The sequence below is a fragment of the Mauremys mutica genome, chromosome 4 (genome assembly GCF_020497125.1).
Source record: "Mauremys mutica isolate MM-2020 ecotype Southern chromosome 4, ASM2049712v1, whole genome shotgun sequence".
Taxonomy (NCBI): domain Eukaryota; kingdom Metazoa; phylum Chordata; order Testudines; family Geoemydidae; genus Mauremys; species Mauremys mutica.
In genome coordinates, this window is record NC_059075.1 from 40,946,933 (window position 1) to 40,968,229 (window position 21,297).

At 49.9% G+C, this 21,297-nt stretch overlaps 2 protein-coding genes across 6 annotated transcripts in view; one reads left to right on the top strand and one right to left on the bottom strand.

Moving 5' to 3' along the window:
- Positions 1-219: 219 nt before the first annotated feature.
- Positions 220-14,833, bottom strand: GSTZ1 (glutathione S-transferase zeta 1). Of its 3 annotated transcripts, XM_045012585.1 has the most exons (10): positions 14,727-14,762; positions 9,518-9,625; positions 9,048-9,099; positions 7,971-8,038; positions 6,782-6,862; positions 6,154-6,279; positions 5,198-5,276; positions 4,194-4,246; positions 1,474-1,523; positions 220-658 (listed from the first exon to the last, which is right to left on the bottom strand). In XM_045012585.1, exons 1-10 carry the CDS (start codon positions 14,745-14,747, stop codon positions 532-534), a joined length of 765 nt encoding a protein of 254 aa, XP_044868520.1. In that variant the 5' UTR covers positions 14,748-14,762; the 3' UTR covers positions 220-531. The 3 variants fall into 3 exon arrangements, with proteins under 3 accessions (XP_044868520.1, XP_044868521.1, XP_044868522.1); XM_045012586.1 differs by lacking the exon at positions 9,518-9,625 and having other exon boundaries at positions 14,727-14,833; XM_045012587.1 differs by lacking the exons at positions 9,048-9,099; positions 14,727-14,762 and having other exon boundaries at positions 9,518-9,539.
- Positions 14,834-15,965: 1,132 nt separating this feature from the next.
- Positions 15,966-21,297, top strand: part of POMT2 (protein O-mannosyltransferase 2) — a 42,728-nt gene continuing 37,396 nt past the window's right edge. For 2 of the 3 annotated variants that reach the window (XM_045012582.1, XM_045012583.1), the window contains exons 1-4: positions 15,966-16,394; positions 19,129-19,231; positions 20,059-20,163; positions 20,868-20,976. In XM_045012582.1, the coding sequence (XP_044868517.1) occupies positions 16,048-16,394; positions 19,129-19,231; positions 20,059-20,163; positions 20,868-20,976 (664 nt within the window). In that variant the 5' untranslated portion in view covers positions 15,966-16,047. The remainder of the gene's footprint in view (positions 16,395-19,128; positions 19,232-20,058; positions 20,164-20,867; positions 20,977-21,297) is intronic. The other variant, XM_045012584.1, reaches the window with a different exon arrangement.

Below are 21,297 nucleotides of genomic sequence, written 5' to 3' on the forward strand. Positions count from 1 at the left end.
TGAAGGCAATGGGGGTTACTGTAATTGTGGTGCGGGTGCTAGGACAATCAGGCTGGTGAAAGTGAGGCACCCTCAAGCTGGCCTTGTCCCATAGGTACAACTCAATTTTTGGTATGAACGTTTCCTGTAAAAGTCTATTGCCCTCACCCTCCACAATAAAAAAGCGAAGATATCTTCCGCAAGCCCATTCCTGGGCCCAAAGCCACACAAATGTAGGGCTCAAGATAGCTATTGATGCTTCTCCTTTAATCTGCTATATGGTGAGATTGAAGGTAGTTAAACATGATCAGGGGTAAGCATGACTTTTCCCTACCATACTCAGGTCTGCAATGGGCCACCCACAGCTTCTTTCAGAGTACAGGGGCACGGGCGCTCGCTCTCTTTTTCCTTCCTCCTATGCAGCTGGCAAGGATGCATCAATGCTATGGCTGCCTGCTGGGCTTTCCTTCTCTGGGCAGGGTGTGATCCATTTCTCTGCCACTCCTGCCCTTGTGCTTTAGAGAGGAGCAGAGCCCGCTTGTAGGAAGGACCTTAGGCTTGCAGCTCTGCGGGGGTATCCGGCTGCCGGCCTGGGTGGCTCACTTGGAATGCCTCTAGCTCCAGAAGGGCTTTATTGATTCTGGTGATCGTGGGGTATGGAGCCAGGTCCACTTTAAATCTACAAAGGGAAGAGAGATGCAGTCAGATACTCCCAGCTAGACAGTCCAGCAGCAAGCACTAAGGGAGAGTTCTACAGAATCCCTGCTCCACGGACCCAGGGCAGCATGATCAGCACACAGCTCCAGAAAAGTCAAGCAGATCATCTGGCAGATCGGGGCCTACTCTGCACCAGGAAAAAAGTTGTGTTCTGATCATGTGTTAGCTAAGCTCACCCCTAGGATCTACCTTGGCCTGCTAATGTGTGAAAGCAGCCGTGTCTTCACTAGGATTTTACCTCCTGCATGTTACGTTGTGTTGGTTAGCATGGGGCAAGAAACACACCTTTTTTCCTAGAGTGGATACCCCCACTGGTCTTACAGCCACTTTCTTTTTTTTAAATAAGGTTGCCAGTCATGGTATCCAAATATCTTCTTTCTCCTGGAGTGTGTAATGCTGCAGTTCTGGCTGCAAGAGGCCCTTTCAATAAGGGCTTCTATTAGCCCTAAGAGGCTGCGTTTCCCATGCTTTCCGCATAGGTGGGGACACAGAATCAGGCCTGTCTAAGCTCATGTGGGTGCAGCTGCCAGTCTTGCTCTGGGGGCCTTAGGGAAGAAATCCCAGCTCCTCACTTTTGTGAACCCTCAAAAGATACAGGGTTTTGGAAATGAAAAAACCATGGGGAGAAGAATACCCCGATAGAGATGTGGAGGGCAGGGGGAGGGAGTGCTATCCCAATTTGCTTGAGCATCAGCAGGAGAGAGGTCAGGCTTGGCCATCATCTAGGCCTCTGGTGCAAGAAGTGGGGTCTAATGGGGCTGACCAGCCCTCATTTACCTCTCAGCATTGTAAACCTGAGGGACCAAGCACAAGTCAGCCATGGAAACCTGCAGTGAAGGAAAGAAAACTGGTCAAAGCAATTCAGAACCCCACCCTACTGCCCAGGGCACTGGCTGGAGCTACAGATTGCCAGGCCCATTTTTTTCCCCCAAAAGGCCCTTCTCAGCACTCGCCCTGTTCTGTACAATTCTGATCCTATAGTGGGCCCTATGAAGAGCAGGAGGCTGCCTCCCAGTCCAGCTCCTTACAGGGCCTGGAACAGCAGTGGGTGGTTGTTTCAATTTCAAACTATAGCTACACCCACCCAATACATGCCAGTGCAGGAGAGATGAACCACTGACAGATGAAAATGGTTGTATATGTTTATGTTCAGTGTTTACTTTCCACTGGCACCAGGTGTTACACAAAATGAAAGAGGCGGGGCCTGACTGGCTCAGGGGGATGGGATACAAAGCTTTTTACCTCTAGGGCAGCTACCCCAGTGCTGCCTGGAACAGTAGTGACCATAAACTGTTACTCTCTGATGCCTTTTGGGGGCTTGTAGTCTCTCAAGCCAGTTTCTAGTGGGATGGGTGTTGCCATGTTGAAACTAAGCTTGTTTCTTCCACATTGGAAGGAGGGCAGTTATTCCTTTACCAACTTCCATGCAGCGTGAAAGGGTTGAACTGGGAGCTCTGGGGCTGCACAGAAGGTCTCCCTCTCTGCAAGCAGGCTCAGTTGCTGGGCATGGGGACAATGCAGAATGGAACCCTTGGAGTCACTTGCAGCTGCTTACCATTGGCCCCAGAAGAGCTGCATAGTTACGCACCATGGGGACCAATTCATTAGGACAGCACAGCACCGTGAGATTCCTAGGGCAACTCTGCCACTGAGCAAACAAATCCAGGTGCCCCTCCAAAAAGGGAGCAGACAACCAGTTGGGGACATAGGCACTGACTCCATGGGTGCTCTCGGGCTGGAGCACCCACGGGGAAAAATTGGTGGGTGCTTAGCACCCATCAGCAGCTCCCCACTTCACCCCCCCATCCCAGCTTGCCTCTGCTCTGCCTCCATCTCCTCCCCTGGGCACACCGCGTGCCCGCTTTCCCCCCCTGGCTCCCAGCACTTGCACCACGAAACAGCTGATTTTCACAGCAAGCGCTGGGAGCCAAGGGTAAAAGCGGGGACGCGGTGCACCCAGGGAAGAGGTGGGGGCAGGATGGGGATTTGGGGAAGGGGCAGGGAGCAGGTGGAGTTGGGGCAGAGACTTTAGGGAAGGGGTTGGAATGGGGGGTGGGGCAGGGGCGGGAAAAGGGTGGAGTCGGGGTGGGGGCAGGGGCAGAGGGGCATGAGCTCCCACCGGCGCCAGGGAAAATTGGCGCCTATGTTTGGGGATGGAGAGTTGGATCCGTGATAAGTGAACCTCACTTATTATTTGCACTGCAGTAGCTTCAAGAGGAACCGACCAAGGCCCTATTGTGCTTGGCTGTATGTGTGTACATACACAGTGTAACAGATAGTCCCTACACTACAGAGCTTACAACCTAAATAGGACGGACGGGGGTGGGGGTGGGGGTGGGGGGAGTACTACTATTTCCATTTTAGAGATGGAAAACTGAGGCATAGAGAGAGTAGTGATTTGCCCAGGGCAGACACTAGGCAGAGCCAGGAATTTACCCAGATTTCTTCATAGAAATATAGGACTAGAAGGGAGTCGAGGAGTCATCAAATCCAGCCCTCTGTACTGAGGCAGGAACAAGTAAACTTAACTGTCCCTAACAGGTTATCTAGCCTGTTCTTAAAAAAAACTCCAGTGATGGGGATTCCCCAGCCTCCCTGGGTTGGGGGGAGTGCTATATAGGGGAGAAGCCTATTCCAGAGTTTAACTACCCTTATAATTTGAATGTTTCCCCTTATATCTAACCTAAATCTCCCTTGCTGCAGTTTAAGCCCATTATTTCTTGTCCTACCTTCAGTGGACATTAAGAACAGCTTCTTTATTACAGCCCTTAACGTAGCTGAAGACTGTTATCAGGTCCCAGGGCAGTGCCTTAGCTACCAAACCAAGCTTCCTCCCATGGGTTAATGGGGTGAAGCAACTGCAGGACTAGGACGTTAAGCTCAGGGATTGGGCAGCCTCCTGAAGTCTCTCATACTTCCTGCTCTGGCTGGAAATGGTAGCAAAATGAGCTGTACTAGTTAGGCTGTTTGGTTTTCTTTAAAACGTTAGTGATAACGAGGTGCTGCGGTGGCAGGGCTGGAGACTGAGCCCTGTGTCAATGGGCATCACCACAGCCACTGTGCCTGCTTGGACCAGGAGTGGCCACCTCCAAGGGGATTTAGTCCTTAGACTTTAGCAAGATGGCCACCAAAGAGGCTGGTTTGTGCTGCAGAGAGGTAGCATACAGACAGGGCCAATCAAATGTCCCTTCTAGCCCACGGCTTTTTGCCATCCCCACAGAGCTGGGAAAGGGAGAGCGGTCCGCCTCCTGTGTGAAATGCAGTGCAATGGCTACTCCCCAAAGGAGGAGGAACTAGGGAAGGAGAGCAGGTAATGGGTTGAGTTGGATGCTTGCAGCCCTGCTTCCTATGAAGAGACCCAGGGAATGCTCTGTCTGCATATACCTTGAGCACAGGGTGTGGTTGTGCTGTGACTCCACAGCCTCTATGCCCAAAGCCAGTCTATCCATGCTAGGCTATCCATGCCTTCTGCATGCTGTGCTGTCTGATCTCCTTACCTCATCCCCAATGCAATAGCGCCCAGCAGTGTGCTGCAGGATCCGCTCCAGAGCTGCAGAAAGAGACAGTGCATTGGGTCAGGAATCAGCAACTCCCACTTTCAGCGGCTTAAAGGGGAGTGGTGCTAAGTGCCATCAGCCTTTTGGATTGTGTGTTGTGAACCAAGGTACCCTGAGTTGGGCTAGAAGGGAGCAACCCAGGGCAGCACTTACAGGGAAGGAGACTCTCACTGGAGCTGAGGAAGGAGGGTGCTTTGGGACTCAGCCATTTTGGACCCAAGATGGTTTCAAAAGGACAAAATAGGCTTCCTGTTCTTCCCCTCTGCCCCTTGCCTCCGCTGTTAGTGGCAAGGAGAAGGGCTTCCCTATATGAAGAGACTGCAGAGCAGAACTGGAAAGAAGAACAGGAAGGTTCAGGATACAGAGATATAAACTTAGTGAAGCAGGGAGGGCCAGTCACTCCTATTGCCCTATCTCAGGTCACTGGAACAAGGAGGCCCAGAGTGAAATTAAAGGCAACTTATTGAGAGGAAATAGAAATGGTATTTTATGCCTCCTAGAATTAACCCGTGGGACACTCTGCCATGGATATTGAGGCAACAAGCTTAGTACCTTTTTAAAATAAAGGGTTGTACACTTTATATGAATGTAAAAGGCATCTGCTGTGACAGCTGGGATAAAAGGTTAAGTGTTGTCAGTCCTCATGTGTCAGGGTGTGAGCTGACTGCTACAGGGGTCAGGAAGGAATCCCCTCCTCCCTGTTTCCAGATGCAGTATTGAGCTTCCTCCGGAGCATCAGATATTTAACCACTGCTGGCTGTGAGATTCTGGGTCAGATGGGCCCTTGGTCTGCTCCAGCATGGCAGCAGATGATACCATAGATGGCTCATTGTTCTGTTCCTGTGCAGTAGAAAGCAGGACTTTGGACCAGATGGCCCACCAGACTGCTCATCCAGTGCTTTGTGCTATTCGTAGATGTGCTGATTAATTCAGTGCAGACATACCTTTGAAACCACATGTGATATAGTGCTGAGCCCATTCCAGCTTCTTCTCCCCTCCCACTCGTTTCAGGAAAGTCAGGTTCTGAGGAGGCCAAAAGAGTCCCCAAATTAGCTTGATCCAGCAGGATGTAATTTGCCACAGGCCACACACAAAACAGGGTCATCTGGGATTAGATGGTGTCAATCCCTAATCCCCAGTCCCAAACTCAGCCCTTTGGGTCGCTAGAGGTTTCAGTCTCTGAACCACAGACCCACACATCCCAGTTCTTTCTCAGAGTTGCCCTTCCTACAAAACATCACATTCCTTTGCCTGGGGCTCTCTCTGCAGGGGTGGCTCTATGTTTTTTGCCGCCCCAAGCATGGCAGTCAGGCAGCCTTCGGCAGCATGCCTGCCGGCGGTCCACTGATCACTCGGATTTGGCAGCGTTTCTGTGGGTGATCTGCCAGTCCCACGCCTTTGGCATACCCGCTGCCGAATTGCCGCTGAAGCCGTGGGACCGGTGGACCTCCCGCAGGCATGCTGACGAAGGGTCCCTGACTGCCGCCCTCACAGCGACCGGCAGGCCGCCCCCCGCGGCTTACCGCCCCCGGCACACGCTTGCTGCGCTGGTGCCTGGAGCCGCCCCTATCTCTCTGCCCCCTGCAACTGGAATGTGCTGCACTGTTTGTAAATTCAGCTGTTCTTGAATAGAAGCCCTGGGGAACCATGGACGTTTCTCAGTGTCAGAGCATGTGGTCTTTGCAGCAAGTGCCTTGCTGTTTTCAATTGGCAAAATAGGTAGATGCTGCTAACCATGCTGAGCCTGGATTCGATCCTATGCCACTGTCTGTGTGAGATCTGCCACTCTATTGCCCATCAGCAGTTTCAACAGAATGATACTGTCACAATCTTTGAGAGACACAGAGAGCTAGAAACCCAATCTGGAAGTCTCATCTGCCTGTTTGTGACAGGACAATACCTGCAGGGGCTGAATGCCAGAAACAATGTGATCCGAAATCATCCGGGCTTGGGCTCTCTTCTTCAGATCTTGAGGCAGCAGCCTGGGGTTAGGCCGGGTCTCTTCCAGGTACTGAATTATGGCCAGCTGCAATGAGCAAGGAGACATGGGTGAGATACTGGAGGGCTAAGGAGCAGGAGTTAAAGACAGATTTCCTGTCTGAGGTCTGGCCTCTTCTGATCAGAGGTTACCACCATACCAAATAGTGTGCTTTTGTGATCTGGAAAAACTTCCCTGAAGAAACTTGGTGGAGCACTCCTGGCTCATCTCTCAAGTGATCTCTCTCCCTGGCAGAAGCTACCAAAAGACAAATTACCCAGTAAAAGATGGGATTCTGAGTCAGCAGTTGAGCTGTGATCACTAAAATCAGGTGCCTTTGTGCCTGATACAGAGTAATCTCTCAGCTGAAGAGGAAGACAACTTCCCATGGCAGTCTCCCTGCAGGCGCTGCTTGCTATACACTTCCCAGCCGGGATCATTTTCTGTGCTTTCTAACCCAGAGACCAGGCACTTTGTGGGGGCAAAGTCCTCCCAGTGGGCAGCAGGACACAGTAAATGATTAATGGGCAGAACTGGCTGGGCTACTCACCGACTGAGACAAGATGATGCCATCGATTTTCAGAGCCGGGACCTGCTGCATTGGATTTACTGCCTGGAATTCAGTAGAAAACTGGAAAGAAGACACTGGGATTACTATACTGTAGCCAAGAAGAGCCAAGAATTCCACTCTGAAAGGGAAAACCTCAAGGGTCCCACAGCTCTGTATATTCTCTCTCCATGTCTGATTGTTTGGTAGGAGTGTGGACCAGCACTACCTTGTCTCCCAATTCCCCCGCTCGCAACTGGATTTGCGATCTTGCTGTCTCTGATACTGCTAAAACTCTGAGGTTTCTCCACTATGTTTTCTCCTTGGCTCTTTCCTCTGCTTCAGTCCTAATGGTCCTGGTACATTATGACCCTCCTTTGGGCACCAGGAGGCACTCCTGTTGGAGCCTAGGGTTCACTCCAGGTGCATTACCCCCACATTATCCATTGACTCAAGTGACAAGGCAAGATCCATCCCTGATCCCTCCAGCAGTGCAATTGCAGTATCATTCTCGGCATGGCCATGTTGTCATATGCAGATTCCTGCTACAGGGCTACCTGTCCTCCAGTCAGTCAGTTTCTAGTGTTGTTCAGGCACCTCCATGACAAATGCCTCCATTTTCTGGTGCCACCCATCCACAACCCAGGACTGTACTTGGAAATTGCAGCACCCTGCTTTTATTGCCACCACCTTATGAGCTTGGTTCCCCCATGCTGACTGAAGGCAGAGGGCCTGCCTGCAGCCTCCTGGATAATGCCAGGCACAGACATCAGAGAGGGAAAGAAACTATTAGATCTCATGCAATCTGTCTCTCTCACCCTCCCTCCTGGAGGCTAAGGCAGGATGGTGAGTTTCCCTAGCATACTGTCCAGTTCTAGTTTTAAATCCCCCAAGCAATAGAGCTAATGCCCCTTCCCAGGGGGAGACAAGTCCATGGGCTGATATATGTGAGTTTCAGGAGATTTTCTTGATCTCAGCCTATGCTTAAGTCAACGCTAGAAAAGGAGGGAGTTAGGGATGCTGAAGAGGTCAGAGGCAACAGTTAGCTACGGAAAAAAGTCTGGAGTGAGCAGGCAACGTAGATCCCCTTTCCTTTGCCCTCTGATAATCCTGGGCTGTCAAATGTCTAGTGATGTCTAGGCTTAGCCTGTGTGCCAGCTTAGGGGGAGGCTGACTGGAGTTGCCCTCTTACCTGCTGTCCCCCATCCTTCAGGAGGTTCACTGGTTCCTGATCATAGGCAATTCCCTTCAGAGCCAGTGCTAGAGGGAACACAAAATATAGATTCAGAGAGGCAGAGTGAGCCTGAAAGCTAGGTTCCAAGGAAAATAAAACTCAAAGTTTTAAATCTCTATTGAAGACAGTTTAAAAACAAAACAAGAAACCCCTTTCCCTTCAGAGTGGTTGTTTTAGATCTCCTGCGGAAGACAGTGCCTCTGTCATGCAGTGCCCCCTAGTACTTTGCTGGGGCACTGAGGTCAGTACTAACACCCTATTGAATAACCCCCATTATGCCCTGCATTACAGCACCTTGGGCTGTAGGGTCAGTGGTAGCTCACAAAGGAGATTGCCCTGTGTCACCCATGTCACTTCTGGCAAAACCTTGTTTTAACTGTCCCCATCCAAATACCGAGCAAGCCCCACCCTGCTTAACTTGCAGGATCAGATAAGATCACATACTTTGAGGTGGTATCACTGCAGGCACAGAACATGGGGCCTCTTTAAAGAATGTGGGAGATGAAGGCATCTGGATTACATTAGCTTTATGAAGGAAGTATGTCCCTCTAACTAGCTCTAGAGAGTGTCTGGGGAAAAAGGAACTACTGAGGGCAGGGGGGAGCCATCCAGAGTCCACTACTGAGAGGCCAGCGCTGAGAAGAAAGGACAACAGAGATCCCCCCTTATTCTACCAAAGGTGGGTAGATGGTTAAAAGTTTGTAACAAACAAACATGAAATATTCTTTCAATCCCAGTAAGTATCTTGTCTGCCCATGGCCACTGGAGTTTCAACGAGGTACATGAAATGGTTATTCTCTTGATTCCCTACTAGCCTTCCCCTCCGCCAAATGCAAATTGATTCTGGTGTTTGCTCTCTCCTCCCACTGGAGAAGTGGAGGAAACCCAAAGTCATTTTTTTCAGTTGCATGTCTGCTGATCTCTCTCTCAATCAGTAGGTCACTGATTAGTTTGGTTAGTGAACAGAGTTAGTGTTCAAGAAAGGTGGTGGGTTGACAGTGCCAGAGCAAAGAAGAATTAAACACCAGATCTTACCAATTCTCACTCTCCAGGAGCAGGAACTTCGGAAATAACTATAAAGAACTGGCTGAGGGGAGAGAGAGGGAAGTGGATTACATGATGGTAATGCTAGCAGTTTCTCAACGAGAGGGAAGCATTTTTCCTTCTGACCCTTTGAAAATTTGATCAAGTTTGATGCATTTCAACAAGGATACAAGTCAGGTGAGTTTGGGCCCTGTAAAACGTCTTTGTCACTTTCAGATGTGGGCTTCTTTATCATGCCATTGATTTTTAAAGTAAAATTCCCTTTTGTGTACAGTGAGAAGCTCCATTTGAAACCTCAGTAGCATGAGCCAGCCCTTTGAGCCATTCACCGACATGCATGTTCCCAATGTGGAACAGAAGCTACTCATCCAAGCAAGTGCTGAGAGTGCAGGGAAGTGAATCTCTAGTTTAACTATTGAACCAAAGAACCTCCCAGCTGCTTTAAACCCTTTGGATCTCACCTTTCCAGAGGAATCCATGGTCTGTGTACACAGTTCACTCCAAAGAGTGAAAACCACATGGCCCTGCCTTCTCTTTTCACTCAGCTGGGGTGGGGGAAGGCTCAGCCCCTACAGCCAATGAGAAAAGTGCCAGAATCCAAATTCTTAATAGCTTCCTGTGTTCAGAAGATTCAGCAACAGGAACTGGAAGGATTCAGTTCTGTTGTGAGTGAATATCCTGTACCAGCCACACCTATAATTCTCTTTAGGTTGATATATTGAACCCATCACTGTGATATCTGGCTCTTGTCACGATGGATAAAATATTTATATAGAGACTTTTGGGTTGCTGGAAGCTGCAACTGCAGAAATACAACTCGGTGGGATAATAAAAGGAGAGCAGGTTGTAAAAACAGGGTTTCTGTTATCACAAAGATGCCAGCTCTTCTGAGCAGGGACTGTCTTTGTGTAAAACTGGGAATACACTGTGTAACATACAACAAAGGTTCCTCCTCTGTACTCAAGGCTTGTTTGTATTTCTTATTAACAAATAATAAACCTCTACCTCCTTCCTTTGGAGTACCCCAAAGCACTTCAGAAAATGTTAATAAATTAACTCCACATGCCACCGCTTCTTCCTCCCCAAAAAAATGCAGTGTCATGATAGCCCCATTTTACAGAGGGGAATACTGTACCAGAGAGAGGAAGTGACTTGTCCATTGACTCGTGTGACAATGGCAGAACCAGAACTAAAACCCAGGAGTCCTGAGTCCCAGTCCTGTATCTAAGCACTAAATCATTTTCACAGCTAAATATTAGATTAATTTAAACTGTTTACAGAATGTAAATGTTTGACTAAATTATCCCAGCCGAAGTTCACCAGAGGAATGGTTGGTAGGAGGGCAGGGAAGGAAGGAATGCTGCAGTATTACTAGCTCTTGGGATTTTCCTGTGACATTCATGCTATTTGGTGATTTTCACAAAGCCTCAGCTCCTGAAGTCATAAGATTATGTGAAAATCTCAGTTTTCATTTTAAAAAATAGTAACTTTCTAGCCCTCGTGGTTGCAGATCAAAACTGGAAACCACAAACTCTAAGGAATCAAAAACCAGAAGATAAAGAAAAAACATCCAAAATGTATTAATTTTGTTTATCTTTCTTTGGGACCTTGCTCAGAATTTTTGAACACTTGGAGTTGGCAATATGTTCCCTTTGCCTCTCTGTTCCCTGGCTCTAACCTCCCAGTCAAGGAAGACATTTTCCTGTTTGCTCTCTCTCTATATTTCTGCAGTCTGCCTGATCATTTGCTAACTGAGTGTCATGCATGTAAATTGTGTCATGCTGATGACCTCGCTCTTTAGTTTCAAGGCCCCTGAGGATGAGGGGAAAGCATCACATTTACTTTACAACTTAGGACCCTTTGTCACTTGAGACAGTGCCAGCTCAAGTTAACACTGCCTTTCAGAGATGTGAAAAGGCCAAGAAATTGGTCTGCACAGGGAGAGTGAAGGTGAAGAGAAGATCCGGGGCAGTAAGTCCTCCCAGTCACATGCTGGGTGTGCAGAAGTGTGATCAGATTCCAAAGAAGATTCATGACCCTAAGAACATTAGAATGGCCATACTGGGTCAAACCAAAGGTCCATCTAGCCAATGATGAGCTGCTAAATTTTTAACAACCGGTTCCCTCCTTCCCCCCCCTCCAGGGGGGGGGGTCGTGCCCCATCCAACCCCTCATGTTCCTTGACCCACACACTCCGAGACCCCTGACCCATCCCCCCCTTCCCTGTCCCCTGACTGCCCCTTGCCACCCCACCCAACCCCTCCTCTCATTCTCAATGGCCCCCCAGAACCCCTACCCCATACAACTACCCCTTCTCTCTGTCCCTGAGTGCCCCCACCACCTCATCCAACCCTGTTCTTTCCTGACTGCTCCCCGGGACCCTTGCCCTTATTCAATCCCCCTGTTCCCTGCCCTCTGACCCCCCCACCCTCTCTCCAACAGCCCCTCCCTGCCCCCTTACCGCGCTGCCTGGACGTGGCTGGGCCGGGACAGGAGTCGCGTGGACGGAGCCGGAGGATGCGGCGGGAGCCCAGTGGCCGGAGCCAGGTGGCTGGCCGGGTGGAGCCAGGGAGGGCTGCGGCCAGAGCTGGAGCCGGGCAGCTGGGGCCGCCGCCACGCCCAGACCCACGCTGCCGGAGCCCGGCCCCCTTTCAAAACAGCAGGGGCGGCTGGAGCCACGGGGCCAGGCCGGGCTGGAGGTGGGGGGCCGTGTCCAGAGCCGAGCATCCCGGTAGGTGGGGGCACGGCAGGGCCGGGGGGGGGTTGCGGCCGGAGCCGGGCGGCCGGGGAGGGGTTCGGGGGGGGTCGGGGACGCGGGGCCGTGCCGCAGCCGGTGAGGGTCGGGCAGGGACCCGGGGAGGGTGCGGCCGGAGCCGGGCGGCCGGGGAGGGGTTCGGGGGGGGGTCGGGGACGCGGGGCCGTGCCGCAGCCGGTGAGGGTCGGGCGGGGACCCGGGGACGGCGGTCAGGGTCGCGTCCGGGAACGCGGGGCCGGGAACGCGGGGGGGGGCGGCCAGGGAGGGTCGGGCGGGGACCCGGGAGGGTGCGGCCGGAGCCGGGCGGCCGGGGAGGGGTTCGGGGGGAGTCGGGGATGCGGGGCCGGGGAGGGTCGCGGCCGGGGACGGGGTGGGGACGCGGGGCCGTGCCGCAGCTGGTGAGGGTCGGGCGGGGACCCGGGGACGGGGGCGGGCAGGGTCGCGGCCGGGAACGCGGGGCCGGGAACGCGGGGGGACCCGGGGACGGGCCAGGTGGCCGGGCAGGGTCGCGGCCGGGGAGGCGGGGACTGGCCGCGGCCGGGGACCGGCCGGGGCACACGCCCCCCCCCCCCCGTTTCCTACCTCAGCGTCCTCTTCCTGGGCCGGGGAAGCCTGCTTGCTTCTCAGCCCTCCCAGGCTTCCCGCGCAAACAGCTGATTCGCGGGAAGCCGTGGGGGAGGAGAAGCAAGGAGGAGCTTCATGGCAGGAGGTGGAGGCAGAATTCGCAACGGTTCGCGCGAACCGTTTGCTATAATTAGACGCCGGACAGAGAACTTTAGCATCCGGTTCTCTGTCCGGCGTCTAATTTTAGCAAACGGTTCGCGCGAACCGTCTGCAGCTCACCCCTGCATCTAACCCAGTATCCTGTCTTCTGACAGTAGCCAATGCTAGGTAACCCAGAGGTAATAAACAAAACAGGTAATCATCAAGTGATCCATCCTCAGCTTCTGGCAAACAGAGGCTAGGGACACCATCCCTGTCCATCCTGACTAATAGCCATTGTTGGACCTATCCTCCATGAATGTATCTAGTTCTTTTCTGAACCTTGTTATAGTTTTGGCCTTCACAGCATCCTCTGGGAAAGAGTTCTACAGGTTGACTGTGAGTTGTGTGAAGAAATACTTCCTCTTGCTTATTTTAAATCTGCTGCCTATTAATTTTATTTGGTGACCCCTAGTTCTTGTGTTGTGAGAAGGAGTAAATAACACTTCCTTATTTATTTTCTCCACACCAGTCATGATTTTAGAGACCTCTATCAGATCCCCCCTTAGTCGTCTCTTTTCCAAGCTGAAAAGTCCCAATAATATTACTCTCTCCTCATGACTCCTTCACTGAGAAGAACCATTGACTCTTGTTTTTATTCACATCTCATTCTTTAGTGAGGAGGTCGGGAGTAGTATGGATAAAGAACAGAGCAGCTGATGGAGTCAGGACTCTTGTGATCTATGCTCGGCTCTGCTTGTGGTGATGCAGGACATGACCCGGGACATAACCTCTATGTGTGAAATGGGGCGGGGGATGACAACTCTTACTTAACTAGGGGGCTGCAAAGAATCCTGTGGCACCTTATAGAACTTATATAACTAGGGGGCTGTGAGGCTTAATGCACTGATAGCTGTAAAGTGCTTAGAGAGCATCAGCTGGAAGAAGCAGCCAGTACAAAATACTACAGGGTGTTCCTGGTGACACTTATGCCTTGGAGCTTATTTCACTGGCTAATAACCTGACTCTTCCCCTCAAACTTTGCCCAGCTGAGGACCACATTGATAGCTGGGTGACAGCTGAGGCTACATCCTACATGGTTTAAAATGGATCATATTGCAGCAGCTTACATCTTTAATAGGGGCATACAGCCCACACAGCATACAGGTTCCATTATGCAGCAATACTTCTTGAGGCTCAGGGGGAACTTATTGGCTCAACATGGAGCACCATGGGCAGCATGTCCCTGCAACCCTGTTTCCCTCTAAGTGTCACTTCTTCCCAGGCTTTCACTGGTACCTATATGTCTCAGGCTGTATCAGCCGGACCAGATCTTTGCATCCTGACCATTTGTTGATTCCAACCGCAACACTGTAACAGCCCTGTGTGCATTACCTGCCTCAGTACAGCAGCCCTGGCAACAATGGATAATGTAGGATTAGAGAGGGAAAAAGTGTTCCTCTGAGGTATGCCCAAGGGTTAGAAACCCATCTGAAACTCTCCACCTGTGCTTTGTTAGATTATAATTTATCATCAGATCATAACCCAAAAGAACAGAATAAATCACTCAGCTCTTAACCACCCAATACATGTGCAGAAAGTTCCACTACTATAGGTTGTGGGAGAGGAAAATAAACCATATATTGTAATTTATGATAGTTCTATTTCATTTGTTGCACATGCTGTTTAAACTCTGATCCAAATTCCTTGCCCTTCCCACAAACACTCATGCCATCTGGTGGGATGCCTCTTGTTAGATGTTGAAACCCAATCTGATCGCTTACAAAATTTTCTGTGTTCTGCAGCTGTCCTTATACTAAGCAGTTTCTTTCTTTCCTGGAGACTTTTACATGGAGGCACTGGATACTAACTTAGGTCTCGATCCTGCAAGTTGTTCTACCTGGGCAAAGCCCAAGTGAAGTCAATGTGGCTCTGCACAGGCATAGGGTTTAAACTGAATCCAGGGATTACTTACATCTGATCAAGGGGCCACAATTTCAGCCCATCTTCCACAAAACGTGTGGGTTGAGGGTAGCTACATCCCTGTCTGAAAATGCAGTCTGCACTTCAGATGCCTCTGAATTAACCTGAAGATCCTCCAGCTGAAGCTGCATTATCTGTAGGAGAAATAAGAGCTTCTCTTTGTGCAGCCAGAGTAAAAGAAAAAGCCCCAATTCTGCTCTCTGTCTCTGGTCCCCAGTAGCAGTAAATACCTTCACTAAGGCAGTACTCATCTTGCACTTTCAGCACCGCTCTGTTCTGTTTCCGCCTCAGAATGAACAGAAGTCACACAGATGCTAACATTGCATTGGCTGACGCATCCTCCTTCACGTGCTCTCTATAGGTCTGTTACTGCTGCCAGTCTTATTCAGATGAGGCCCCAGGCATGCTTTGAGAGTTGCTGGGATTCTGGGAGTAGTAGTTCTACATGCTTTTCCATGTCTTAAAGCATCTCGATTGGATAGTTTATGCCCAAAGTTTAGATTTTTTGTAAGGAGGAAAATATTTTTAAAATCCTCATATTAACTGAAACGTTTTAATATTATTTTCTAAAATTTCAATTAAGAATTTGAATGTAAGCATCCCCCCAAAATAATTGCAATGCAGAGAGTGCAGCATACAGGTCAAAAACCAGAAAGTGAATCTGGCTAGCAATAAAAGTAAATCTGATCAATTAAGCACTATTGTATAGGCATGACAAACATTGCAAGTGCTGTGTGTGCCCAGCTGATGTGTGTGTGAGCAATGGAAGGGCAGTCACTGGGTGTGTCTGTCAGTGAATGGGGATGGGCAATGGATGTGCGCATAGTGTGGGCACACATGCGATGCATGTGGTGTGTGGGGTCTGTCAATGAATGGAGGGGGGCAGTAGGTGTGCACATGATGTGCACATGAGCTGTGGCTGTTTGTAGACTGCGCAGTCACTGTGTGTGTGTGATCTGTCAGCAAATGGGGGCAGTGGGTATGCGCGGTGGGGGGCAGGGCAGTCATTGGGTGTGTATGGGGGGGGAGTCTGTCAGTTAATGGGCCTGGAGGGTCATTGATGGGTCACTGGATGTGGCAGTCTGTCAGTGAATGGGGGTGGTGGTGGCGGGCAGGGCATTCACGGAGTGTCTGTGGGGTTCAGTCAGTGAATGGGGAGTGGCAGTCCCAGGATGTCTGTCAGTGAAGGGGGGCGGGCAGGGCAGTGTTGGGGTGTCTGTGGGGGTCTGTCAGTGAATGGGAGTGGCAGGCAGGGCAGTCATGTGAACTGGGGCAGACAGGGCAGTCACGGGCTGTCTGTGGGGGTCTGTCAGTGAAAGGGGGGCGGGCAGGGCAGTGTTGGGGTGTCTGTGGGGGTCTGTCAGTGAAGGGGGGCGGGCAGGGCAATCTCGGGGTGCCGGCTGGGCGCGGAGGGAGGTGACGGGTCCCCGCCGTTTCCTTTCACGCTGCGCAGGGTCCGTACTGTGGCATTTCCGACCCGTCTCTCGCTTGACCCCGCCACCAGCCGGGGCGACGCTTCGGCCCCGCGCGCGGAGAACTACAACTCCCACGATGCTCTGCGAGGGAACCAGACTCCGCTTCCCGCCATGCCCTACGGCGCGGACTCCCTTTCCCTTGGTGCCGTGCGCGGTGGTGCCCGGCCGCCGGCGCCTCCCTCGTGTCGGGGCGCGGATGACGCTGGCGGCGGGGTGCCGCCAGGCCGAGTCGGGCCCGCGCTGCGGGGGGCTCCGGCAGCGGCGACCTCGCAGACCGGCCGGTGAGCAGAGCCGTCCCGCTCCTCCTCCGCGGGCCTGGGCTCCCCTGGAAGCGCCAGTCGGGGTCTGGGCCCCGCTGGCCTCCGTCACCCTCCTCAGCTTCGCCTCCCGCTTCTACCGCCTGTCCGAGCCGCCGCACGTCTGGTGAGGGGCGCGACGCCATGGCAACGGGGGTGGGGCTGGCGGTCAGGCCGCGGGAGGGGGGCGGAGTCACGGCTGGGTCGGTCAGGGGCCTAGTGCTGGGTTTAGCAGCCGCTTGCCCGCGTGGGGAATGAATGGGGGTTTGGTGAGGCGCTGGCGGCCCCGTGGGGTTGGGGCAGCGACAGGCGCCTGCCCGCGGCTGTGTGGCTGGCTGGGCCTTGGGAGTGGGGCAGGGGTATGGGGCACAGCTCCCCGCTCGCCCCGATGACAGGCGTCACCTAGCGGGTCAGCATCCCGTAGCTGGTGGCTAGTCATGCCTCATTGCTTCGCTGATTGAGTATGTGAGCCCCAAGGGATGGGGGGAATAACGTGGAGGTCATGGCCAGCAGGGACACTTCCAGGTAGGGGATGCTCAGTGCCGGGTTTACACTTTACATGCTCCTAGGCACAGCATCTTCAGCACTCCCCCGGCATACAGCTGACCTTCATGTTTTGCGAAAAAAACCAAAACCTTTTAACCCATTTTAATTTTTAGGTGCCCCTAGAATGCCGGCCCCCCTACGCATGTGCCTTCTGTGTCTAATTGGAAATTCGGCCCTGGGGATGCTTGGGGGGCATAGCTGAAGGGGTCAAGACAAGGGGGGCGTGGCAGAGAGGAGACTTAGCCAGCAAATTATAGTGAACTCAGTGAATGAGGCAGCTGTGGTGAGTTGCTGGGAAAGGAGGCTCCTACCACATCCTATGGTGGGAGGTTGCTTTTGAAGGCTCTCCTGTCCACACTGGCTCTGGAACAATTGTCTGGAAAGATCCATCCTCCATCAGTCTGTTTAGTCCCTATGGAGACTGATTGAAGCACTTGTGAGTGTGGATGGTAAGTGCATTTCAATTGGGGAATAAACGTTGTATAACACGATAAATTGCACTAGTGGAGACAAGGCCAAAGTGCTATATGAACACGGAGCTAGGCCATGTTCCTGTTAACTGTTTAGTTAGTTTATTATTTTAATGTAACGACATTGACATAAAAGAATAACTCTCTTGGGCTCTAGATGCTTTTCCTATTAATAAAAATACATTGCTACAGTCATTATGAAATTAAAATTATAATACCTAGCTCTTATAAAGTGCGTTGCATCATTATTCCCATTTTACAGATGGAGAAACCGAGGCAGCACATTTTCATGCATATGCTAATCACCAGTCAACAAGTATATTATAAAGTAAAATTTCTCATCCTTCATGTTCCCCTTAAAAATTGCTGTGCCCAATCACCTCATCCCTCCCCTAATGCCTGCTCTTACAGGCTTTACATAAGAACAGCCATACTGGGTCAGATCAAAGGTCCATCTAGCCCAATATCCTCTTTTCCGACAGCGGCCAATGCCAGGTGCTCTAGAGGGAATGAACAGATCAGGTAATCATCAAGTGATCCATTTCTTGTTGCCCATTCCCAGCTTCTGGCAAGCAGAGGCTAGGGACACCTCTGCCCATCCTGGCAATAGTCACTGATGGACCTATACTCCATAAATTTATCTAGTTCTTTTTTGAACCCTGTTATAGTCTTGGCCTTCACAACACCCTCTCGCAAGGAGTTCCACAGGTCGACTATGCATTGTGTGAAAAAAAATACTTCCTTTTGTTTGTTTTAAACCTGCTGCCTATTAATTTCATTTGGTGACCCCTAGTTCGTGTGTTATGTGAAGGAGTAAATAACACTTCCTTATTTACTTTCTCTACACCTATCATGATTTTATAGACCTCTATCATATCTCCCTTTAGTCGTATCTTTTCCAAGCTTAAAAGTCACAGTTTTATTAATCTCTCCTCATATGGAAGACGTTCCATACCCCTAATCATTTTTGTTGCTCTTTTTGTAACCTTTTCCAATTCCAATATATCTTTTTTGAGATGGGGCCACCACATCTGCATGCAGTATTCAAGATGTGGGCATACCATGGATTTATATAGAGACAATGTATTTTCTGTCTTATTTATCCCTTTCTTAATGATTCCCAACATTCGGTTTGCCTCTTTGACTGCGGCTGGACATTGAGTGGATCTTTTCAGAGAACTATCCACAATTACACCAAGATCTCCATCTTGAGTGATAACAGATAAATTTAGACCCCATCATTTTATGTGTATAGTTGGGATTATGTTTTCCAATGTGCATTACTTTGCATTTATTAACATTGAATTTCATCTGCCATTTTGTTGCCCAGTCACCCAGTTTTGTATGTTGTTTTTTTTTTGTAGTACGCCAGGAAGAACAGCTGATTTGGACTATTTCAGAAGGGGGATGGGTTAGGATTTCAATGTCAAGGGTTCATGTGGTGAACACCCTGCCAACAATTTTCTCTATTATATACTGAGCAGGCTTCAATTTGACCCTCATTATGGTACAGGGAGAGAGGTGTATCTTAGGTAAGCAGCTCCCAGGCCATTTAGGGCTTAAGGGACAAAACTAACACCTTTAAACTCAACTTGGCAGCCAGAAGGCAGCCAGTGTATGTTCTGCAGCACTGGTATATTCATGGAGAGATATCTTGATTAATAAGGAGGCTGACCCATTTCCCATTAGCTCCAGCCTCCTAATGGATTTAACATGTAATCCCATGTAGAATGGTATGCATTTATCCAGTATAAAAGTGGCAAAAGATAGTCACTAGCAAAATAGACATCTATGGACGTTTGATTATTTCCAGCTCCTGAGTACATCTATCTTTTCTTTTTTTAGTTGGGATGAAACTCATTTTGGGAAGATGGGAAGTTACTACATTAACCGGACCTTCTTCTTTGACGTCCACCCACCTCTGGGGAAGGTGAACAGCTCTCATCAGGTCTTGCGTACATTTTAAGAGCCAGTAGAATCCCCTGGTCATTGGAACAGTCCAACCAAAGCCTATTCCATTCTTCTGGTCAAAGTGTAGGATGAGCACCAGAGTTTTCTGGATGCCCCTTCCTTGCTACTGTTGTCATCTATTTGTTGTCTAACTGGGAGGCTGTGACATGTGGCCCCCTCTTGAGGCCACACCCTCTCTTTTCTCTTCCATGGAAAATGCCAAAAATATGGGAAAGTAAAGAGTGTGCTTAATGCTGGATGTTGAAAAGGAGAAAATGATTGGTCATAAAACATGTGTAAGTGCTTTTAGGGGAAATGAAGGCGCCTCCTTGTGGGAAGTTATAGATCCAGGGAGCTTCGCAGTTCCTACTAGCAGGAATGTGAACTAAGTGCTCTGTAAACCAGTGAACAATACTTCTTTTCTCAAAACAACATTTGAAAACAGCAGATTCTGAGCCAATCAGATCTTCATATCCGAGTCTATCACCTTGCTCATAAAATGCCAATTAAGAGAGACTTTTATGTTGGCTGAGGAGGATTGCAACTGGGTGGGTATCTGGTATAAGAGAATAGGGTTGTTACTGCACTGTAGCCAAATGCTTTATTAAAGGCAAGAACACATTTCAGGGAGTCATCAGTGGTGCCCATGACAGCAATGCACATAGTTGGGATGGACTATAGCCAGATAAGATGCAGATCTACAAATTTTGGGTAGATTTTTGATGGTGGGATGTGGGATGCTGTGAGCATCTTTCCTGCAGCTGGAGTGGATGCCACTGATTCTGAAGTTGTTTCCCTGACCAGTTTTCCTCTTTCCCTCCCCAGATGCTGATAGGACTTGCTGGGTACCTGAGCGGATACAATGGCACGTTTCCTTTCCAAAAGCCAGGGGACAGATATGAGCATCATAACTACATAGGAATGAGAGGGGTAAGAATGCACCAGACAGTGCTTAACCCATCCGCTCACAAATCAGTGAAGGAAAGCAGAACAGTCCTCTGGAAAAGATGGGTGTTTCCCGTCCTCTCCTTGGCTCCTTCAGTATAGACTGTTACTTCCCTTCAGATTTTGAAGAGGCTGGATTTTTAAGACATATATTAAATTCTTTCATCCCTACCTCATCTGTGCAGATGGGCTGGTACTGTTATTTTTGAAACTGGAGCAGCCACTAACATTTTTCTTTGTCTGGCTCCATGTCTTTTATGGCAAGCAGGCCTCTGAAATAACTTGTTGGATGTTATGGTGGAACCCATGTATTGTCTTTGGCCAGGGTAAAATGAGGATGAGTTGACCCTGAAGGTGGTTTGATGAAGCTAATTGAAAGATGTTTCTGGAAATGACTTATATGGTCTGGAAAGAAACAAAAAACAAATCCTTGTTACTTACATGTGTAGACATAGAACTGCATAAACAACTGAAATTCTTCAAATTAAGTTTTCATTAGTTTGGCCTCTGCCTGAGTATCCTCAGTGAGCCAGACTTGGGCACCACTCAGTCAGTTGTAGTTACTTGCAGGAGCATCCATTGTTTGAATCTGTTTGAGGATGGAAGTAAGAAGGGCATGTGGGATCTGTATACACGTTCATCTTGTGAAGAGATTATCATTCCCCTCTGTGTCCATTCTTTTCCTTCAGTTCTGTGCATTTCTAGGCTCATGCCTAGTTCCCTTCGCCTACCTCATAGTGCTGGAGCTGTCCAAGTCACTGTCTGCAGCATTACTTGCAGCCTCCATCCTGATTTTTGGTAAGCATTTCTAGCATCCTCATGGGAAATCTTATCTGTTTGGCATGTGGATGAAGGAGGGTCAGTAATGGAGGCCAGCCTCAGGGCAGATTAACTGTGCAGAGACTTTTCTCTCTGGAGTCATTACCTGCCAAGAAGAAGTCACTGATGAGAAAGGGTAGACACTGCCTCCCTTTTAAGAGCCGAATAACTGCAATCTATATAGTGCTTTTTATTCATAAGGTTCCCAAAGCATTTTATAATCTGATTTAGTTTATAGGTATTTCTGTGGTGCTCATTGCTGTACTATTGGAGTACATTTAAATCGAAGAATTTAAAAAA

Excerpts from the sequence above, each read along its gene's own strand:
- GSTZ1 (XM_045012585.1), bottom strand. The coding sequence starts at position 14,747 with ATGAGTACTGCCTTAGTGAAG. Across the intron at positions 9,626-14,726 it reads TGAGTACTGCCTTAGTGAAG|GGGCTGAGCCTTCCCCCACC; the intron begins GTATTTACTGCT and ends CATTGGCTGTAG. Across the intron at positions 4,247-5,197 it reads TATCACATGTGGTTTCAAAG|CTCTGGAGCGGATCCTGCAG; the intron begins GTATGTCTGCAC and ends CTCTTTCTGCAG.